The 21,471-nt window shown below is 38.2% G+C and overlaps 1 protein-coding gene across 1 annotated transcript in view; it reads left to right on the forward strand.

The window, feature by feature from the left end:
• The window catches only part of LOC124621755 (probable cleavage and polyadenylation specificity factor subunit 2), a 185,372-nt gene that overhangs the window by 41,476 nt on the left and 122,425 nt on the right, over positions 1-21,471 (forward strand). Inside the window, exons 5-6 of the mRNA XM_047147168.1 lie at positions 7,460-7,705; positions 14,428-14,615. Coding sequence (XP_047003124.1) covers positions 7,460-7,705; positions 14,428-14,615 — 434 coding nt within the window. The remainder of the gene's footprint in view (positions 1-7,459; positions 7,706-14,427; positions 14,616-21,471) is intronic.

Genomic DNA, 21,471 nt, shown 5'->3' on the forward strand with positions numbered 1-21,471 from the left:
CAGTCTTGCTTCGTCTCGCTCCACGAAGGACACTGCTGCACAGACATGCGACTTCAAGTTCAGCACCGCATTTGTAATATCACCCAATGTCACGGTAACATCCCCATCTCCTACTCTTGCATCTGTGTCATAAGCCACCAAATTTTCACCTCACAGGGTGAAATCACCTGCTACACAACCTGCAGGCCAGAAAGCACAGAAGAAATATTCCTGTGAAGACTTTTTATGTCCCTCCAGCCAACAAACACCTGAACCATCATCTGCCAACTGCAAAGGCTCCTAGAATTCAAGCAAAGACAAACGGTCTTCTTCTGTGCAGACTCGAAAATCCTCTTCAGTGTTGTTGCCATGTGACGCCCTCACGCAGCCAACCTCTGTTTCTGCGGTGCACACCAGCAACTGTTTCTCTACCCTGAACTCTGCAGACTGACAGAGGGAAAATGCCAACGCCTTTGTAGACCTCATGGAGCAGGATCCTCCAGCCTCCTTGCCCAGTAATGGAGGGTCTCCAAAAGCTGACACTCAGCAGCTGCCGAGGTAACACCTCTTCATTTTTTCCCTCTTCCCCTTTCCTCATAATAACTCTCCTCCAGTGGAACATTTGCAGCCTCAGATCCCCAAAGAGGAATTACAGCTGCTCTTGGAATTGCAGCGTCCACTTGTTCTCTGCCTCCAGATTACAAAATTGTGTCCACACAACTGCTTGAACCTTTTGCATTTCTTTCTGGTCCGTTTTGACCTCCTCTCCCCAAGGACAGAATTCCATCCCATGGGGCAGTCATGGTGCTCATCCAGGATGATGTTCATAATCAGAACTGTCTCCCTGGTCACCTGACTGCAGACTGTTGCAGTCAGCATTTTCCTTCCTCACATCATCTTTTCCCTTTGTACTCTTTACATCCCTCCATCGTTCAGTGTCATCAGGACAGACTTCCTCCAGCTTATTGGGCAACTCACCCAACTCGTTTTTGCTGCTCGATGACTTTAATGCACACCATCCCCCTAAGGGCTCTTTCAAAACATGTACGAGTGGTTCCCTCTTGGCTAGCCTTTAACTCAACCTCATCTGCCTTAACAGTGGAGCACCTGTCCTCCTTTCAGACTCCATGCACACCTATTCCCGAACAGTTCCACTCCCTCTTCTGCCTTGTGGGCCAACCTCCGACGGCTCTCTGGACCCGAGGTTCATTCCCTAATTTCCAGCCTGACTGTAGCAGATGATGTCATAGTGGACCCTATTTCTATGTCCACCTGCCATCACCCTGCCTTCCTCCATTGGAAATGAGTGGAGGAGGCTCTGGGCGATAGCCTTCTCTTTTCAGAATCGTGAGTGCTACAATGCCACTTTTACTATGAGGGAAGTAGATCGTGCTCTCACTTCACCCTGATCCTCTGCCCCAGAACCGTTTGATGTTCACATTCGGATGTTGCAGCACCTTTCTCTTGTGGGCAAGCACTTTCTCCTTAATACATATGCCCCATTTCTCTCACCAGCTGTGTTTGCAAGGTGATGGAACAAATTATACATCCCCAGGTGGTATAGTAACTCTAGTCTCGCAGATTACTAACCACTGCACAATGAGGGTTTTGAGCGCATCATTGTGCAATTAGCCATCTCAGTGCTTAGTCAACCCATGTCCTGAATGGTTTTCTGCGGAAATACCGGACTCTGATTGTATTTTTTGATTTGGAGAAAGCGTACAACACCTGCTGAAAGACTGGTATCCTCCGTACTCCATACACCTGGGGCTTACGAGGCTGTCTGCCTCATTTACTTCAGGAATTTTTAAGAGAGAAGGGTTTTCAAGGTATGTGTGAGTTCTTCCTTGTTGGACAAATGGAAAATGGTGTGCCTCAAGGTTCCGTCCTGAGTGTCATCCTCTTTGCTATTGCCACGAACCCTATTATGGCCTGTCTCCTGCCGGGCATATCTGGCTCCCTGTTTGTTGATGATTTTGCCACTCATTGCAGCTCTCCATGGACTTGCCTCCTTGAACGGCATCTTTAGCGTTGTCTCAATCATCTTTACTCGTGGACCGTCGACAGTGGCTTTTGCTTTTCCATTGACAAAACTACTTGTATGTTTTTTTGGCAGCGTAATGGATTTCTTCCACCGTCTTGACATCTTGAGCCTGTTGTTCTTCTATTCACTGAAACTAAGAAATTCCTAGGGCTCATGCTTGATAGGAAACTTTTTGGTCCTCTGTGTGTCATACCTGGCTGTCCACTGTATCCGGTCCCTCTATGTCCTACATGTCCTCAGTAATACTTCCTGGGGAGCAGATCAGATTACCCTCCTCCGTTTGTACCAATCTCTTGTCTGTTCGAAACTAGACTATGAGTGTTTCGTTTATGCATCTGTACGTCCCTCCATCTTACACTGTCGCAGTACGATCGACCATCATGGCCCCTTTTACAGTAGCCCAGCCTGTCTGCAGAAGCCGCTGAACTGCAGCTGCCATACCGACATGATGTTCTCCTTAGCAGATACGCCTGCCATTCATCTGCCATGCCTGGCCACCCATCCTATGCCTCCTCCTTCATAGACTTTTTTGACTGCTAGTATGGGGCTTGTCCCTCTTCTCTGTTGCTTCCTGGAGTTCGCTTTCGGTTATTGCTCCGGCTATGCTACCTGTCACTTTCCCGATGGGTGTGACCCCTTCACTACCTTGGCTATGTATGGCGGCCCATGTTCACCTTGGATTTAATTCACTTCTTAAGGACAGCACTCCAGACTCGTTCTAGCGCTGTAACTTTATCAACATTCACACGAAACTTCATGATAGTACCTTTGTGTACACCGATGGCTCTAGGACTGAACATGGTGTCAGGTGTGCCTTCGTTATTGGCACCAACGATATTCAGTATTAGCTTCTGTAGGACTGACCATGGTATCAGGTGTGCCTTCGTTATTGGCACCAATGATTTTCGGTATCGGCTTCTGGAACACTGCTCAGTATTTACAGCAGAGCTCTTCGCCCTGTATCAGGCCATACAGTACATCCGGTGACACAGGCTCTCCAATTGTGTCAATTGCTCAAACTCTCTCGGTGCTCTTCAGAGCCTGTGTTTGCTCTACACCATCCTTCCCTTAGTGCAACGGGCCCAGGGAAGCTTTCACTTGCTCACTCTTGATGAAGCCACTGTGTTGTTTATGTGGGTCCTTGGTCACATCAATCTGACAGGAAACTAGGTTGCTGCCAAGGCTGCAGTCCTCAAATCTCGACCTGCTAGCGTCTCCATTCCCTCTGATGATCTCTTGTGTTGCTGTCTGTCAGCATGTGGTGTCACCGTGGAATCACCATTGGTCTTCCCTCCATGGGAACAACCTCTGGAGAATTAAACCTCTCTCAGCAGCATGGCCGACCCCCTTTCAGCCCTCTTGTTGTGAGGAGATCATTTTAGCTAGGTTGTGTGTTGTACGCAGTCTTTTTAGCGATCGCCATTTGTTAAGTCATAATCCACCACCACTTCCTGCTCATTGTCCTCAACCTATGACGATCCCTACTTCCTGATGGAATGTCCTTTTTTTAACCACATACAGAATGTAAGTTTTACGTTTGCCATCTGAGTTATTGGCGCTGGCCGGGGTGGCCGTGCGTTCTAGGCGCTTCAGTCTGGAACCACGTGACCACTACGGTCGCAGGTTCGAATCCTGCCTCGGGCATGGATGTGTGTGATGTCCTTAGGTTAATTAGGTTTAAGTAGTTCTAAGTTCTAGGGGACTGATGACCTCAGATGTTAAGTCCCATAGTGCTCAGAGCAATTTGAAGCCATTTTTGAGTTATTAGCTGTTTTAGTGAATATCGTGCATCATAGCAATACAGTGAAGGACATTTACTCTTCAATCCCGAACCTCTGTTGCCCCTATGGTGTATTTTATGAGCCTTTCTTCAAGTCCCTGTTTTTAGCTGTCTTTCCTTCTGTCGATTGGGCTTAACGTGTAGTCCCTTTGAACTCCTTTTTTGTCTTTCTATTCTACAGTTCTGACATGGGCGCTTTATGACCTTAGTAGTTTTTGCACCTTAAAACAAGACAAATAACACAAAATCAGTAATAGTGAAGGTGACTTAGATTTGTTGAGAGGGTTCTGGGAAAGAGAGATGGATCTGTAAAGACAAATTCTAGATTATGCTCGTGCTTTTCAGAACTACCAAATAGACTTGTCAATACACCTCGAGTGAGCTGACACACATCCTGCTGTCAACTTGTGCAAAAGTATAATGAAGATTATATGATGCTGGCTTTCATAGTATATATCTGCATCATTGGTGCATTAGTTTTATGGGCATTGGGGTACGGTCCAAGCCATGATCCTACACCTAGCGTTTTATCCTCTACTGAAAAAGACATCATCAGAGGATGTAAAATTGTAGTTAGTTGAAACTGCGAAATGTTTTATTGATAAGTATATACAGTTAAATTGTGACAACATCCAGCTACTGCCGAAGATAACTGAGTTTTGCCAAAAAGTGTTATGGTACCTGTACAGCACAGTTAGTGCTAGTGTTTCCTGTATTTAACACCAAGACAAGCAATTTGTGTAATTTCAGTCCTCCTCCTCTTCTACTAAAAGATTCTTTTTTTATTTTAAAGTTCTATGGCCCCACTGCTGCACATCTTAGCAAATTACTGATGGAACTTAATAAAAATTTATCATTGGAGGGGAAAAGTGGTGGTTCTATGGTGCCACTGCACAATTTACTGCTGCCGATGTATCCATGTTGCTATAACTGTAGTGTTTTTGAAGTAGGGGTTTGATGCTTCCTTTAGTAGTTTGTGTGTACACTTGACTGCATTTCTAAGCCAATTTGTATGCACCTACTATGGTAAACAGTGGTTGTGGGGCCCTTTACAGTATTCAGTTATTCACACTATTTTTCTTTTTGGATATATAGACAAGCACACATGTGCACTGGGAGCAGGAGACAACTAAATTCAGTTTTCCAATATTACAGTTTTATCCGGGTTGAATCGTTACTGTGCTAGGATATTTCCATACCATATGCTTATAGACAATATAAATTCAGAAACAGCATAATGTAGGATGATTGAAATTGAATATTTGTGGACCTTAGTGCTAAATAAAGCAACCATTGCCAACTCTTCTGCTTTATAAGCTCCTAGCATGTTTAGACACACATCCACAGTTTTTGGCAATGGTCTAATGACATCACAAGCCCCTTAGCATGCGTTTGCACAACTCCACAATTTTTGGCAATGGTCTGACGACACCACAATTCAAAATGTTTATTGACTATGCCTTGAGGCGTCTCCTGGTATATGGAATGAAACATTAGGCACAGAAATATACCCCAGACCACATACTACTATTGCTCATAAATCCAATATCACAAAGGACATAACGGAGATGCTCGGGGACATAAATGAGAACTTTGTTAGAAAGAAGGTTTTCTAAGGAAACCCAGGTGAAAAAATCAGAGAATCAGCATATGCATAAAACTATGCGATAATTCTGTTGTCTGCATTGTACACGCATTGTATATTGTATGTAAAGACTGAAAAATTAGATATGAGGGATTAGAGTGCCTATTGTGGCACATCATCATCATAATAATCATCGTATTTGTCATCATCAGGAGCAGTTTCCAGTGACTGGTCAGATCTGTTTTGCTCATAAGCCTCTCCATTTTCCTGTATCCTTCCACCAATGCTTTGAAGCCACCCTGTTAGAGTTCGTTCTTTTCCCTAATTACTCTCCTCTATTCATTTTATTGATTGGTCTACCTCTTTAGCACCTGTCTTTGAGCCTCAATTGTACATCACCCTTGATGTTCTCTGACATTTAATTCTCGTTACGTTACCATTGAAGCCTTGCTGATTTTATCCACACCTATACAATCCCCTTTTTCTTCTTTCCTTACTCTATCCATTGTTGGTATTCTGAGTCTGTCTCTGTGAAATTTTATTTTGCCTGCCATATCTTGCTTGAAACTGTTGTCTTCACTGTCAAGGTTTCAGAAGCAAAGATCAGGTCAGAGACATTGTAGGATTGATATATTATTCCCTTTGTCTTCCATAGAACATCTTTATTCCTCACCAAGCTCCTTACACCTCTCAAAAATGCTACTGCTTTCGTTCCTCTCTTATTGAATTTATCTTCATCTCTTTCCGTTCATTTCCTCTGTGCTTCCTATTTGAAGATGTCAAGATATGTTAAGAGTTCCCCTACCACCATGCTAGGTATATGAACAGTCATTTTTCTCTTGCAAATGGAATAGGACAGAGTTTCCCATGTTAGTAAAAATATTTGTATCTGATATCGGAACTGGGTCATTTGCAACTTGGAGCAACACCCGCTTTTTACATGGTCTAACCTGTAGACTGATAAAGAGACATTCTTGAATAAAATAAATGCTTCTTCCAGTGCAAAAATTAGTTGACTTTACTGCTTGGTCCAGTCCCTAAAGGGTGTTCAATAAGTAATACAACCCTTGAATCTTCCTGGCAAATTAAAACTGTGTGCCGGACCAAGACTCGAACTCGGGACCTTTGCCTTTCGCGGGCAAGTGCTCTACCATGTCTCCGCAATATCCTTTCTTTCAGGAGTGCCTAGTTCTGCAAGGTCCGCAGGAGAGCTTCTGCAAAGTTTGAAAGGTAGGAGATGAGGTACTGGCAGAAGTAAAGCCGTGAGAACGGGGCGTGAGTTGTGCTTGAGTAGCTCAGTTGGTAGAGCATTTGCCCATGAAAGGCAAAGGTCCCGAGTTCGAGTCTTGGTCCAGCACACAGTTTTAATCTGCCAGGAAGTTTCATATCAGCGCACAGTCCGCTGCAGAGCGAAAATCTCATTCTGAATGCCACACTTTTTTCCTGAAAGCAGGTTGGTTTTATACCTGATTCCAATACACCATATTATTCCCCACCCTATAAAGGGTAGCACAATACACTTGCATTGATGGTTGTACCATAAGAGTGGACATCAAGCAGAATAACCCCTTCAAAGTCCCAGAAGACTGTCGCCATGACTTTACGAACTGAAGGTGTTGTTTTGAACTTTTTATTTGAAGGATAAGTGGTGTGGCGCCATTTCATAAATTGCTGTTTAGTTTCCATTTCAAAGTGATGAACCCATGTTTAATCACCTCCGTTGATGTTCGACAAGAAAAGAAACTCGATTAAAGCTGTCTGCTTGGAACACACATTCGTTACAGGTGCCATTTTGAAGGCTATGTACAGTGCCACCACTTATCAGAACTTCTTGAAAGTGTAGGGGCTGAAACAGGAATATTCCATGATGTCCCATAGCAAATTCCACGTTTTTGAAATTAAAATTATCTGAGAAAAAAATGTGTTTCATTACTTACTGAATGCCCCTCATACTTTCTTATAAAATTTATCGTTTTTTATTGTTATTAGTCCATCTGAATATAATTAAAATTAATTTGATCTATAAACATAACTGTTATTTCATTTGGTGTGGATAACTGGTCTGTTTTAGGAAAGGGCTATGGCCTCACTATTACACCATTACCTGCAGGCCATATGATTGGTGGTGCTATATGGAAGATTGTAAAAGTAGGTGAGGAAGATATGGTGTATGCTGTAGATTTCAATCACAAAAAAGAACGTCACCTTAATGGCTGTGAGTTGGAGCGTCTCCAGCGACCATCCCTTCTCATCACAGATGCATTTAATGCTACGTATCAACAGGCAAGGCGACGTACACGCGATGAAAAACTAATGAGTACGTATTGCATTATCAGATATTAGGTACAAATTATAATCATAGTATGTTAATATGTGTCATCTGTAGCTAACCAGTTAACTCCATTTTGCCAGTGATTTTATTTATTTATATTCATTCATTCACAGTTCAGAAATTCTAGTAATAATATTTGAATACAACATTTCAGAGATCAACACAACATTCTACAAGTAAATTGCAACTCTTAATTTGCCACTCATACGACTCGTGCACTGTGAATTCTAGTTAGGGTAGCAAAAGATTGATTTTTCCAGGTATTTGATTTGGACAGTATCTTTATTTATAACTACATTCCTTCAGATTTGTAGAAACGATACGAGATGAAATGTGATCTAGCAACCATTGAATTTTGACAACCTTTTGAGTGGAAAATGATAAAGTTGCATCTAAAGATTCATTGTTAAGTATATCTGCACAGAATGAAATCATTCTTAAAATACGATTTGTTTTGTGGTTTGATTTCTGCCTTCTAACTTCAAAACATTTCATCTACTAAGTTCTTTTTTAGGTGTGATAGTAGCAAGTTTACTATGTTTTTTGGTTCTCCTTGCATGTACTCAAATGTTTAGGTGTTTCTTTCTATTTTTGTTAGGTTCTAGATCATGAAACACAGAACAATATGCAGATGATGAGTAATTTTCTGGTGTATGACATCAAATATATTCCATAAGTCACAATATTCTATTTTTAGTGCCAGGTAGTCCTTCAGGTTTTGCATGTATGATGCCATGCTCTTAAAATTGGATATGTAGTCACTTTGTTGTCTTTCAGTCTTTACTCTGAACAAGGAATAAAGGAAGCCAATGTGACATTTGGAGAAGAAGTAAAAACTTAAAAGCTTTTTAAGTTTGAAGACTGGAATAGTGTAAACCACCAAAAGCTGATGTAATATATGTTGAAATAAAATGTCTTCTAGCTAGGGCCTCCCGCTGGGTAGACCGGTCGCCTGATGTTTGTGTTGATGCCATTTTGGTGACTTGCGTGTCGATGAGGATGAGATGATAATGATGAAGACAACACAACACCCAGTCCCTGAGCAGAGAAAATCTCCGACCCAGCCGAGAATCGAACCTGAGCCCCTTAGTGTAGCATTCCATCGCGCTGACCACTCACCTATCAAGGCTATTCATAGACAACCAGTTTTGATCAAGTGAGAATCTTCAGGTCACAGATGAGCACTACATCAGATGAAAGGAAGGTTCAATGGCATCAAGACATGATTGTTATAAACTGCAGCATGTGCTGCTTATACATTTTTTCATCTCTCACTAAGTGCACCAATTGATGGCCCATTACGATGTTCAGCATACGTTATGACCAAATAATATCATAGTTTCTGATAAGATTTTGGCCAGAGGGTTCAGAGAACACTGCAGTGGACCTTCAACCGGTGGACTTAATGAAAATGTATAAGGTAATGGATATTTGCATAAGTGATAGGTGCTTCAGGTGATAATATTTATGTATCTACACCAAGGAACTTTCCTTTTACGTGATGTAATATTCACCTGTGACTTGAAGATAGTCTTCTGACCAAAACTAGTTTTCATGAATAAATACTCATCACAACATTGTTTAGTGGTTTCTGTGATGTTATTCTTCAGATGCGTTGCAGCACAGGAAATATTTTAAAATTTGCTGATACATTGTAGCTCTGGAGACGCTAAGGACTTGAAGTAGTTGAATAAAGGGACGAGTTAAATCAAATCATGTGATGCTCAGGAAATTAGATTAGGAAATACACTAAAAATAGGAGACGAGTTTTGCCATTTTAGCAGCAAAATAACTGTCATTGGCAGAATTAGAGAAGATATAAAGTGTAGACTGGCAATAGCAAAAAAAGGCATTTCTGAAAAATAGAAATATTTTAACATCAGATATAAATTAAATTATTGAGAAGTTCTTTTTGCGGAAGTATATACCTGGAATGTTGCTTTGTATGGAAGTGAAAAACTGATGACAAACAGTAAAGACAAGAAGAGAGAAGAAGCTTGTGAAATATGTTGCTGCAGAAGAATGCTGAAGATTAGATGGGTACATCAGATAATTACTTAAGATGTTCTTATTTTATGGCCAATATTGGACCACTTTATTGACATAGTATGAATTAGGTTATTCTGTTGTTTGTTGGCCAATACTTTTTAAGTTTTTCAGATTGTGCCCTTCTCTCATCCAAAATCACCTTTCCCGTTCTCCATTTGTTAATTTTTGTTTGTTGTGTGATATGTTTGTGCTGAAGTACCTTGAGTGCATCTGTCTTGCCTTTCAAATCCTCCTTCATAATTCATCATATCCTCATTGATCTCTGCAATCCATCTAATGCCGCTTGTACTGTTCCATAACTTCTCAATTATTCACCTGCTTATTCTATTTTGTGTTGTACTTATCAGATGTCCCAGGAAAGAGATCCGTTTCTTTTTCATTGTGCGTGTCACTGGTTCTATTTCTTTATAAACTTTTTTATTTGAAGCTATTCTCCAAACCCCATTTTCGTGGTATTTTTTACTCATACATGTTCTGACTAGCCTTGGTATTTTGAGTAATCTGTCTATTGCTACAGTGTTGGTTGTTTTAAGTATAGTTTCACTAACATCTGGTATTTGTGGCTGTGTTACTGTTTTGTAATGTTTCAGTTTTGTGGCTGTTGAGAGGCATTTTTGTTATACATGTTCTTTGGAAAATGATGTGTCTTAATCAGTTTGTTTCTTCTACTCTCCCATGATGTTTTTTCATTGAGGTTGCGTGCTATTATTTTCCCCAAGTATTTAAACATTTCAACAATTTTTGTGTCATACTGTCCAGTTCTAATTTTGTTTGCCAATGGCAGTTCCATTAGCATTATTTCTGTTTTTTCAAAAGATATTTTAAGGCCAATACTCTGGGCTATTTCCTGCAATGATTGTATTTGTTGTTTGTTTTCTTGAATGTTGTTGGTGAGGAGAGAGAGGACATCAGCAAGTCCTAAACAGTTCAACTTTGTCATCTTTTTGTGTTCCAACCTTAATGCTCTTTGAATTTCCCTTGTACCATTCCCTCATTATGCATTCAAACGTATAATTAAAAAGAATGGGTGACAGGCCGTCTCCCTGCCTTAAACCAGTTTTTACCAAGAATGATTCAGAAAGTTCCCCTCTCAACTTGTGGATGTGTTAAAGTAAGTTCTATTAGTTTAATTAATTTTGGATGGTTTCCAGAATGTCTCAAAATTTTTAACAGTGAGGGTCTATGTATAGAATCATATGCTTTCTTAAAATCTATAAGATTGAGAGAGGTTTGTTTTGTTTGCAGTAATAAGCTGTGATTAATTTCAGAGTAATTATTTGTTTGGCACAGCTTCTTCAAGGTCTGAAGCCGCCTTGGTATTCCCCCAGTTCGTTATCCAGTTGTTCTTTGAACCTATTGTGTAAAATCTTGGAACAAAATCTTGTAGGTACAGTCCAAGAGCAAGATTCCTCTGTAGTTGTCTGGATGTGTTTTGTGTCCTTTCTTATAAAGTGGGTTAATTATAACTCTCACCCATTCTTGTGGGAATTTTTCTGTTGCTCAAATTTTTTGTAAAATAATATCTAAAGATGTCTGAGTTGTTTTACTACCATGCTTCCACATTTCTGCAAACACTTGATTTTCTCAACATGCTTTGTAGTTTTGCATTTCTTTAAGTGCAATTTCTATGTGTTGTACTGTAGGTGGGTTTATATTTTCTGGTTTGGTTTTTACAAGGGGTGTTTGTGTCTATTGTTAAAAGCTTTTCAGGTTCATCACAGTTCAAGAACTTGTTGAATGTCTCTGCAATGATTTCTGCGTTTCCCTTGTTATTATTGTTATAACTTCAAGTTGAAAAAATATATTTCAAGGAAGATGCAATACAGGAAAGTCACAGATCAAGTAAACAGAGTAAGACATGTGTACACTTTAACAGTCAAACCATAACTGAGTCCAAGTCTAGCGGCCGCTGGCTGGCTGGCCGCTTAGGTGGCGCTGCTGCTGCATGGCTGGCAGACAGCGCAGCATGTAGAGGACATGCGTAGCTGCACGGCGGCACTTTGAAAGAGCGGCGAGTCACAACAATTGTGGGCTATTCTTCCATCTTTATTTCTCAGTGTGGGAGGGTTGTAATTGTTTATCAAAGGCATTCAAATAATATCTGGGGAATTGTTTTTGTAGTAGTTTTTTTCAGTAGATCCTTTAGATATTCCCGCTTTGTTTTTCTGATAATTTGAGAGAATTTTTTCTGATGTTTTTGATGTTAGTTGCATTTTCTTCTGTTTTGTGAGATTGAAATTTTGTCCAAACTTAATGCCTTTCATCTTGAATTTCATCACATTCCATAGGCGATCATGGATGTTTTTTTAACATTGATTTACTGGGCCGGTTCTTCTGCATTTTGTTTTAAAACGGGTATTAGTTCCTCAAGATTGTCTGTTGCTATTTTATTTTGCGTGTTTTTCCAATATTTGTCATTTTTTTATTGAATTATGTCGGTCATATTTTCTTTTACCTCCAATTGTTCTCTGTATTTTTTTCCGTAATAGGGTCATATTGATTTTGATTTTCACCAAATAATGATCTAAACCTGTGTCTGTTCCTCTCAATACTTTAACATTTCGATTTTTTTTATGAAAGCATTTGTCCATGCAGATATTGGCAAATGTCAACGAGTCTTTGTCCATTTATATTACTTTGTTTATGTGGAGCCCATTTTCCAGTTGTGTATCTCTACTTCTTTTCCTTTCCCAGCTGGACGTTAAAATACCCTGTTAAGACCCTTACACTGTTTTTATTGACTTGATTTATTGTCTGATCCAAACTCCCAGAATTTTCCTACTTCTACCATAGTTCTTGTTAGAATTTTTTTCTCGTTGATATGGGTATGGTCATTTATGATAGAATAGACCTTGTTTGTCGTTTTCAGAGTTAAAGTTGTGATTCGTGGAGAAACAACTTCAAAATCAGTTATTGAACATATTGTTTTAAAATTTACTATAAATCCTGTTCCGGATTGTGGGCACTATTTCATAACTCGTTGTCCTGGTTTTCCATTGGAAATTCCATAACCATGAAATACAAATGAATCTTTTATTCTATTTCTCATTTCTTGGAGTCCTGCTATTGTGATGTTTTGCCTGTCCAATTCATTTGTGAAGTTTTTGTGCTTTCCAGTTTTCAGTAAAGACTTTATGTTGTGTGTTGCAATGTAGTTAACATATTTGTGTTTTATCATGGCATTATGTACTTGATGAGAGTTGGGTGATTTCAAATGCTCTGATACATTTGAGTCTTCTAGTTGGCTACTCTCCGAATCTGATGTAGCCTTCTCCTTCCCTACTGGATTGGACCGTGGAAATTTTTCTCTAAAAGACCTTTCCATATTTGACTGTCAGAGGCTATCAATCTCGAGTGGAGCAAGCTCCATGTTACAACTATGATTGTTAGCCACAGAGGATATTAATCATCCACCACTAACAGACACTGGAACAATTGTGCCCTTGGCACTAGTTTTGGTCCACTCCAGATATTTTATTTCCCCGGTACCCACTATATCTGGTGAGTATCCTCCCTATCTGTCACCTGGGGAGGTGCTCGGTAGGAGACTAGCAACTATCCTGAGTACTTTGGATGTACTGAATCAAATTTGTGAGAACGGGAAATTGTGGCACAACTTAACTAATAGAAGGATACATCAACGAATAGTTTGTTTGGTTAGTGTGGGATAAAAATTGTAGAGTGAGACTCAACATTTGACTGCAGTATGTAGGTTCAGTTGGAGAAAGGTAGCAGTAGTTATGTAGAGTTGATGAGACTTGCACAGTATAGGTTAGCGTAGACAGCTGTATCAAACCAGGTTAGTGTTTGATCTGAAGCATTAGATTGTCATCCCACTCATAAGGATTTAGTGAGAAAAAAATATCTTCTGTGTTGCTTGCTTTGTGCAGGATGATAGAAATGTGATAATCCTCTTCATTACATATAGTTGAAACATTATTTTGTAAATGGTGTGTCTTTGTGGCAGTCAAGTGTAATTTTTCCTCCTCTCACTGATATGGTGAAAGTAATAAATTGCCTGGAAAGTTACAGATCAAGTTTTAAGAAGTTGTAGTTGAGTCAAGTTTACTGAAAGCTGTTGCATTACATATGATTAAGTCATTGCTTCTACTTATGTAGAAGATTTTGAAAACACAAAATTGAAAATCTGTGAATTTAATGTAACTGGAATGAGATTGTTGCAAGTAATTAACTGACTCTTGATTGAGACACAAATACAAGAAAAATGTGAATTTGTTTGCAATATTTTCTGCTCTGATTGCCCCCCCCCCCCTCATGTGATCAATTGTTTTAGTTTCAGAAGTGGTACCATTTAATCTTTCATTGTTTCCTCTTAAAGTGTAATGTAATGACTCCATTGCTGTAGATACTGTTATAAAAGGTTTGATATGACTAAAATTCTCTCTTTTTACTCATCCCTTTTAGTACTGTGATGAGAAGGTGAGAAAGTTCTAAGCTATGTACAACAATATGGAAGGTAAATAATATAGAACACAAGAACATTGAATAAATAATAAATTATATTTTTAACCTCTCCCCCTTTTTCTGTTAAGCAAAGGGACATTTTGTGATAGACACTGAATATTTTTGCAAATTTTCTTCCACCTGTGCTAAGAGATTTACTGTAAATTACCGAAACTAACAATGTTGTGTTGCAGCAAATATATTGCAGACATTAAGAAGTAATGGTAATGTCTTGATTGCTGTGGACACTGCTGGAAGAGTTCTGGAATTGGCACACATGTTGGATCAACTTTGGCGTAATAAAGACTCAGGTCTTATAGCTTATTCATTAGCATTGCTCAACAATGTCAGCTACAATGTTGTAGAGTTTGCAAAATCACAGGTAATATTTTTAACAATACTATCAACACTAACAACTATATATTAACATTTCATTCATGTTGTTATCAATGAAATGTGTTATTTTATTACATTACATATTACTTTTTTCTTTCTTAAAAAGAATAAAAATCCCTTAAAGCTTGTGCAGCAGGATTACTTTTGGGCAAAACATTTAACTTTGTATTTATATAGTTCCAACACTTTGTTGGGGAAGGACCAGAAACTTAGATTTGATAATTCTTTGTTCAAGTTCCTGTCAAAGTTGCATGTAATTTATGCTGGTGAATAGTTTCAAACTCAGTTGTTCATTTGCAAACCAGACCTACAGAATACTGATGTATTAAAAAACATTTAATGAAAATAACATTAACATAATATAATGTGCATTGTTTGTAATAGTGCAGTTGGCTTTTTTTTTTTAAGCATACCTGCACTAAAAGTGCTTCTCAAAGCAAAATTACACTGTCATACTTGGGTAATGTTCACTTGACACATAGTCATACAGCAGATATGGAGTGATTTTATTACTTGCGTGATACAGTCGGCAGATGAAATTGCACTGAATGCCTGTACAACAAACAAGTTTACAGTTTAATGATAGTGTTGAAATGGTAGCAATTCTAGATTTACTTCTGGAGGAGGTTGAGCAGATACTACAACATGCAGAAAATATTAGATCACATTACTGAAACTTGAAAAAGATAAGAGTACCGAGTGTGGAAACAATCCAGGTTCACAGAAATGCCAGTAGGTCAGTGTTATAGTTGCTGACAGTAAAACTTATCAGTGGTTCAATTGAAAATGATAGTCATAACTCAGTGTAATAATGACCAATAACTTTGATAGACAGTCTGACTTCTAATAAAACTCGCACTGCTGAATCTGAAATAGGAGGATGCTGTCATTGTTAGCAATAATTAATGAGTCGGCTGAGCATTGCTGCACTCTGGCATAAGCAAGCATCCAGCAGTGGTGGCATATGGAATCTCTTGAGGATGTGTCTACTCCGATATCTCCCATTTGTTGCTGTGTCAGGTAGTGACTGTCCTCACTTGTGGTTTTGTCATGAGTTATAAACTTTCTTCAGAAGATGCCACACTGATATATGGCAGATGATTTTAATATCACAACACATGAATATTGAATTGTAAGGTCTCTTAAAGTTGTATGGTCAGCTAATGGGCTTAATAATATGTTGCTGCAACTTGTAGAGCAGCAGATTCTCCTCAGAATCGTCAAGGAAAGAAATATATGGAAAACACTAACAAGAAGGGACAGATGATAGGATATTTGTTTTGAGTACATAAATTGCAATTGCTATTCTGAGATGAAAAGGTTGACATAGGAGAAGAATTTGTGGCAGGCCACATCAAACCAGTCAGACGACTAATGACCAAAAAATAAATAAATGAATTTGTGTAGTTCACAGTGTAGTATAATATTCCCAACAATCATAGCTGCTATGGTGACAGATGATTAGAATTTTTGGTTTTCATAATAAAATTTGATATCCAGTTTCACTTATCAAATAGTAGTCTAACAGTGGGTAAATTTCATGAGTTATTATTTTATGGTTCATTTGTTGTACTCAAACTGTCAAAGATGATTTTATTCAGGAAACTATAGTGAGGGTATTCTATTTAAGCTTATTAAACATACATCTACAATGTTTTATTTTCTTTGACCCAAAGCAGTTATTTTTTGGTGAGCCATTTAGGCCAGATTGAAATTGAAGTAACTATTGTTGATTTTCCAAGTGCTCAGTCCTACTATCCATCCTTGTAAATGATGTTGGCTGCAGGCTCATTATCTGTACTTATAATGCTTTTATCACTGCAATTGAAAGCACATTTAAAGAAATATCTGCCTACCATGTTGTTGCCCCAAAGAAGAGAGGCCAGTGGTCTGTGGTTTTTGAAATAATAAAGAATATCATCTGAAAGCTATTTGACACCACTTCATTGTCACTCCAAAAAATGCTGACCTCTGAATAAATAGATTTTTTCCACCTAGATAACTCAGGTGCCACTGTTTCCTTCTGTTTGATGGCTCACAGTTGAGAATGTCTAAAAATGTTCTGACACATTAAAACAAAAATTATATTAAATTTTCCAGAAGTTAGTAGATATTTCCACCTTCTAATTAATCATGATACTTTGAAATAGTTCTTTGTCACCAGAATCATTTATTTTGAAGCCTCATTTTCACATGTAAACATTTCACATAAAATAAATGTTATTTTCATTTTCCTATCATCTGCAAAACATATGTTTGGGTTGAAAAGGCAAGAATAACATTTTGTGTTCTGCAGAACACAGAGTTGTAGAAACCAATTCATAATTAGCATTGAAGTCTTTTGCAAAGGAGTCTTTAAATAAAAGTTGTCATTTAACTTGTCACATCAGAATTGAATAAAATCCGAAGCTTTTGATGATAGCCCCATCATTGTCACCAGGAGCGAATTTTGATTGCTGTGAAACACAAGGTTCTCACTTTTGTGTGGAGAAGAGAACATCTGATTGACAAGCTCACATTATATTGTTGGCATGGAAATACTGATTTTGAAGTGATGCCCTCAGATTATATTTGTGTTATGCAGCATCACTTGCAATGCCACCACTCATATTTACAGATAAACTACGTAGAGTATTCATTTTTTATGTTTCTTTATCAAGCACACATTTCCATAAATTGCTAATTGTGTAACTGATGTTTTTTAAAGATGTCACACAGCCAATTTTGGCAGTTTCCATAATCAAGAGTCCCAGTAGTTTTAAGCATGAGCCACTATCTTCACCTATTCAAACATAATCTTGTGTTTATTCATTACACTGTGCTCTGTCACCACTGATTTTTTTCTAAGTTTGTGTATATGAGGTGGTGTGGATATTCAGTGTAACAGTTAACAGTAGTCTGTGCAGACCTCCACAATTACTGCTACCACACTCACATGGAATATTATAAATCCCTGGGACAAGTTACAATTATATGTCACTTGGAATATCAAGTTTGCGGTTATTATGCCGATATGTATGTGTAAATCACTAATGTCCAACTTTCCCTCCAGTGATCATGGTTTTGTGAACTGAAACTTGTAGAAGAATACAGTTGTGTCGGCACAGTTGGTGGTTTACAATGCATTATTCAACTACTTGACAGATGTAGGGTTTTACTTCAAGAAAATTGTAAAATACCATGGTCCATGAGAGCATACATGTTTGACATTTTGCTAATTTCATTGCACTTACTACAGTAAAACCCCATTATAACAAATCTCTGGGCACTGAACTAATTTTTCCTTAAATAAATATTTTCATTCAGTAAGGATTTAGCTCCAGTATGTTAATGAAGTCCGCAGCTTTCAGTCTCACGGTAGCGTTCTTGCTTCACGATCACGGGGTCCCGGGTTTGATTCCCAGTGGGGTCAGGGATTTTCATCTGCCTTGAGATGTCTAGGTGATGTTGTGTTGCGTTGCCTTCATCATCGTCATTACAGTCGGAGGAAGGCAACAGCAAACCACCTCCATTAGGACCTTGTCTGGTATGGCAGTGCGGATCTCCTGCATCGTTCCCCTATGCTCTGTCAAGAGGCATGGGACTTCATCATCATGTTAATGAAATGACCCCCCCCCCCCCCCAAAAAAAAAAAAACTGGGGATTTTTAGGGCTTATTTTTTCACTTTTTTCATTAGGCCATACTTAATCACAAATGCACATCACTTGAATGTAGATGATCCTGAAATATATATTAATGCCACACATTAATTCTGTAAGCATTTATTTTAAGATCACATTTAAAATCATCAACTGGTGTCTCAATTTAAAGGCAACATACAGAAGAAAGAAGAAATTGTTTACATTCAAATGTTATTTCATTCAACTAGTGACATAGATAAGCACGATTATTCAAAAAGGAAAAACCCATAAACATTATCCTTTATTTCGTGAGAAAAGTAATTGAGATGTGTAGTTTGCTTTTTCCTGGTCAGCATAACGTGCTGATAAGAGCTGTTGCTCTGGTTGGTCGATATTGGCGAGAACCAACTCATCTACACTGGGTGAAGAAAAATAGTTTAACAGCTGCAACAAACCATAGTGCATCAGAATCACCCTCTTCCACCTCCTCCTCCTCCTAATCATCATCATCGTCGTCATTATCATCATCCTCACAAACCTTTTTCCAGCTCTGCTTGATTCTTTACAAAAGCATCACACAATCACTTACAGCTACCTAGTGTGCAGAAGTCTGAATGTCATTATAACAACAGTCTTGAAATCTCAAACTTGCTGCAATATGTGTAATAGCATGAAGGGTAATAATAATAATGATAACCGTAATCATAATTTTCGTCTTCTTCTTCTTCTTTTACAGCAGCTGATACTGACCCACTGCCAATAAGGTTCAACACAGCCTGCAACGAACATTTGCATAGGTTTCTAAATATTCATTCTCATTATGCCCTTTCTGTAAAAAAATTAATCTGGCCTCTACACAAGAGCCATTCTGTATTCAGCTTTCACAGGGTGAATTATGTCCAAGTCTCAAGGCTGCAGGAGACTTATCTGGAAAAGAAACAATAAAACATTCTTGTTAGCTTTGGTTATGTGAGGCATCTGTTAGTAATGAGAATAATCTTTTTTTCTGCTGCACCCATCTCAGCTAATGATGTTGTAGGTACACAGTAAGGTTTTTATGTTTTTAAACGCAAATTAGTTTAAAATTTTCCACTAATTAATGGCAGCAACTTATCACTGCTGTCCCATTTAACACACAGCAGGGCAGTCATTCTTTCTGTGCTTTCATTTGCCCCCATGACATTTTCCCCACTGAACTGAATTGCCCTATGTTTTTGAGAGAATTAAATTATGTTAGCTCCCAGTTTCATCACTCCACTTAAATTTTGGTAAGAGGGAGTGAGAAGTTATCCTGCCAGTCCTTTGATGTGCTAAAATATACAGTCCCGAGCTTTGAGGCGATTTTTTGAATCTTCTTTCATAATAAATTTCCACCCTGGGAGTGTTTGCGCTTCACAAGTCTTAAAGCCGTTTTATTAGTAAGATAATTGTTTCTAAATCCTTAAGGGGCCTGCACACCTTCAGTCTACCTGCATAGCTTATCATGTGTGATGTCGTGAGTGATCGATAATCTAACAAATGCTGCATATTTCAGACAGGCTGTCTGCCTGTGCAAGAAACTTGTCTTTAGCAATGATGCACAGTGAAATTCCCTCCAGTAAATGTAGTTTTCCAAGTCTTGTCATTGCATGTCACCTGAACCTGTTGCTGTCATTACCTCCATGAAGAAAGAAAAGATGTGATTTTGCATTTATTGAAAGATTTGGGAATTACCCTAAACATTGTGATATACACATGTTTCATATTCCAACTGTGTGAAAAAAAAGCTACTATCTATTATTTTCAATACAAAAACTGAAACTTTCTGGAACCTAGTGTGACTCGAGATGATGTAAAAAATGTAAAGAACTTTCAATCTGCTTTTCTGAAAGAACTAGAGAACCAATATATCTGCAACCACACAACAAAAAGTGCAGCTGTCCTCTGCTGTTCCTCATAATCACTTTATCAACATGAAATTTCCACGGAACAGTGGAATTGAGAGAAATGGTAGAAAATGGGATGTAAACTACACACCTTGAGTTCAGCTAATGGTACAGATTTTGATTTTAATGGATAACTGTGCAATTACACTGAAGATGTTTGGGCACCTCTAAATGATGAAACATAAATGTTATTCATTTTTAATGTAAAAGGGCCATGAGCTTCAGCTTTCAGGAATGCCTGGTTTTCTTTCAGTATATATCACACGTACATTTGTTTTCTATGTCAATGAGTTTAATATTCCCGTTGTCTTCATCCTCAAGAGTAATTTTTAGGCTTCTGCTGAATCTTAAGCTTTCTTATTTTGATAGCTATAAATACACAAAACTTGCAAAGTGTAGAATTCAGTACTGTTTGCATGCTAAGACCTAATAGGAATGTTTTCTGTAATGCCAGATGACATGACATATATGTGAAAAATGGCTGTCATTTGAAATTATCAACCAAAGATTATGGCAAACATATTTGCAATAACAATTAATTTTAGATTATTGATGTTTTCTCTAGCAGCAGTCTGAAGCAACATTTTCAAAAATGTTAAGAGTTGTCACATAAATAAGTTTCAGTTTGCAAGCTTTAATATTTGTTCCTTCAATGAGGTTTTTCTTTTAAGCCATGTCCATTATAGCTAAATTTCAGTGACATTGAACTTCTGGCAATTTCACAGGAATTGACAGAAAAGCGTGAATTACTTAAAATAGAATTCATTATTACAGGGTTTTACTTTAGTGCATACAAAGACTTGCGCCTTTCTTCAACATTTCCGTTATTCTCCATCCTTCATTTGTTGCTGTTTCGGTTTGATCACCACTAATTTGTTTCTATTTTTGGCTTTTTTGGCAAAAGTATTTTTACAAGTTTTCTGAGGTATCTTTAAAAATAGTAGTATTTATGACAATTTCAATAAAATGTTTTCTTCATGGACTGGACCCTTTAGTTTGGATATTATTCCCATATCAAAGATACAGTAAGTTGTTTTGATTTCAAAAACTAGGTAAGTAGTATCATTTTTATATCATAATGTAGTTAGAATGAGCAGCTTGTAGTTTGTTTGCAAAGAATACGTCTCAGCAACTCTCTGATAAGTGTTACCTAGATATCACATGCGTTGTAGCACTTGTGGTCAGTACATTGTACTAACCCAACCATTGAAACAGATAGACCAAACAATATTTTTCTCATTCCGTAACTGTGACATTAATTCAGTGTCATATTTTAATGATTTTGAGAAGATAGGG

Source organism: Schistocerca americana, chromosome 1 (genome assembly GCF_021461395.2).
Source record: "Schistocerca americana isolate TAMUIC-IGC-003095 chromosome 1, iqSchAmer2.1, whole genome shotgun sequence".
Taxonomy (NCBI): domain Eukaryota; kingdom Metazoa; phylum Arthropoda; class Insecta; order Orthoptera; family Acrididae; genus Schistocerca; species Schistocerca americana.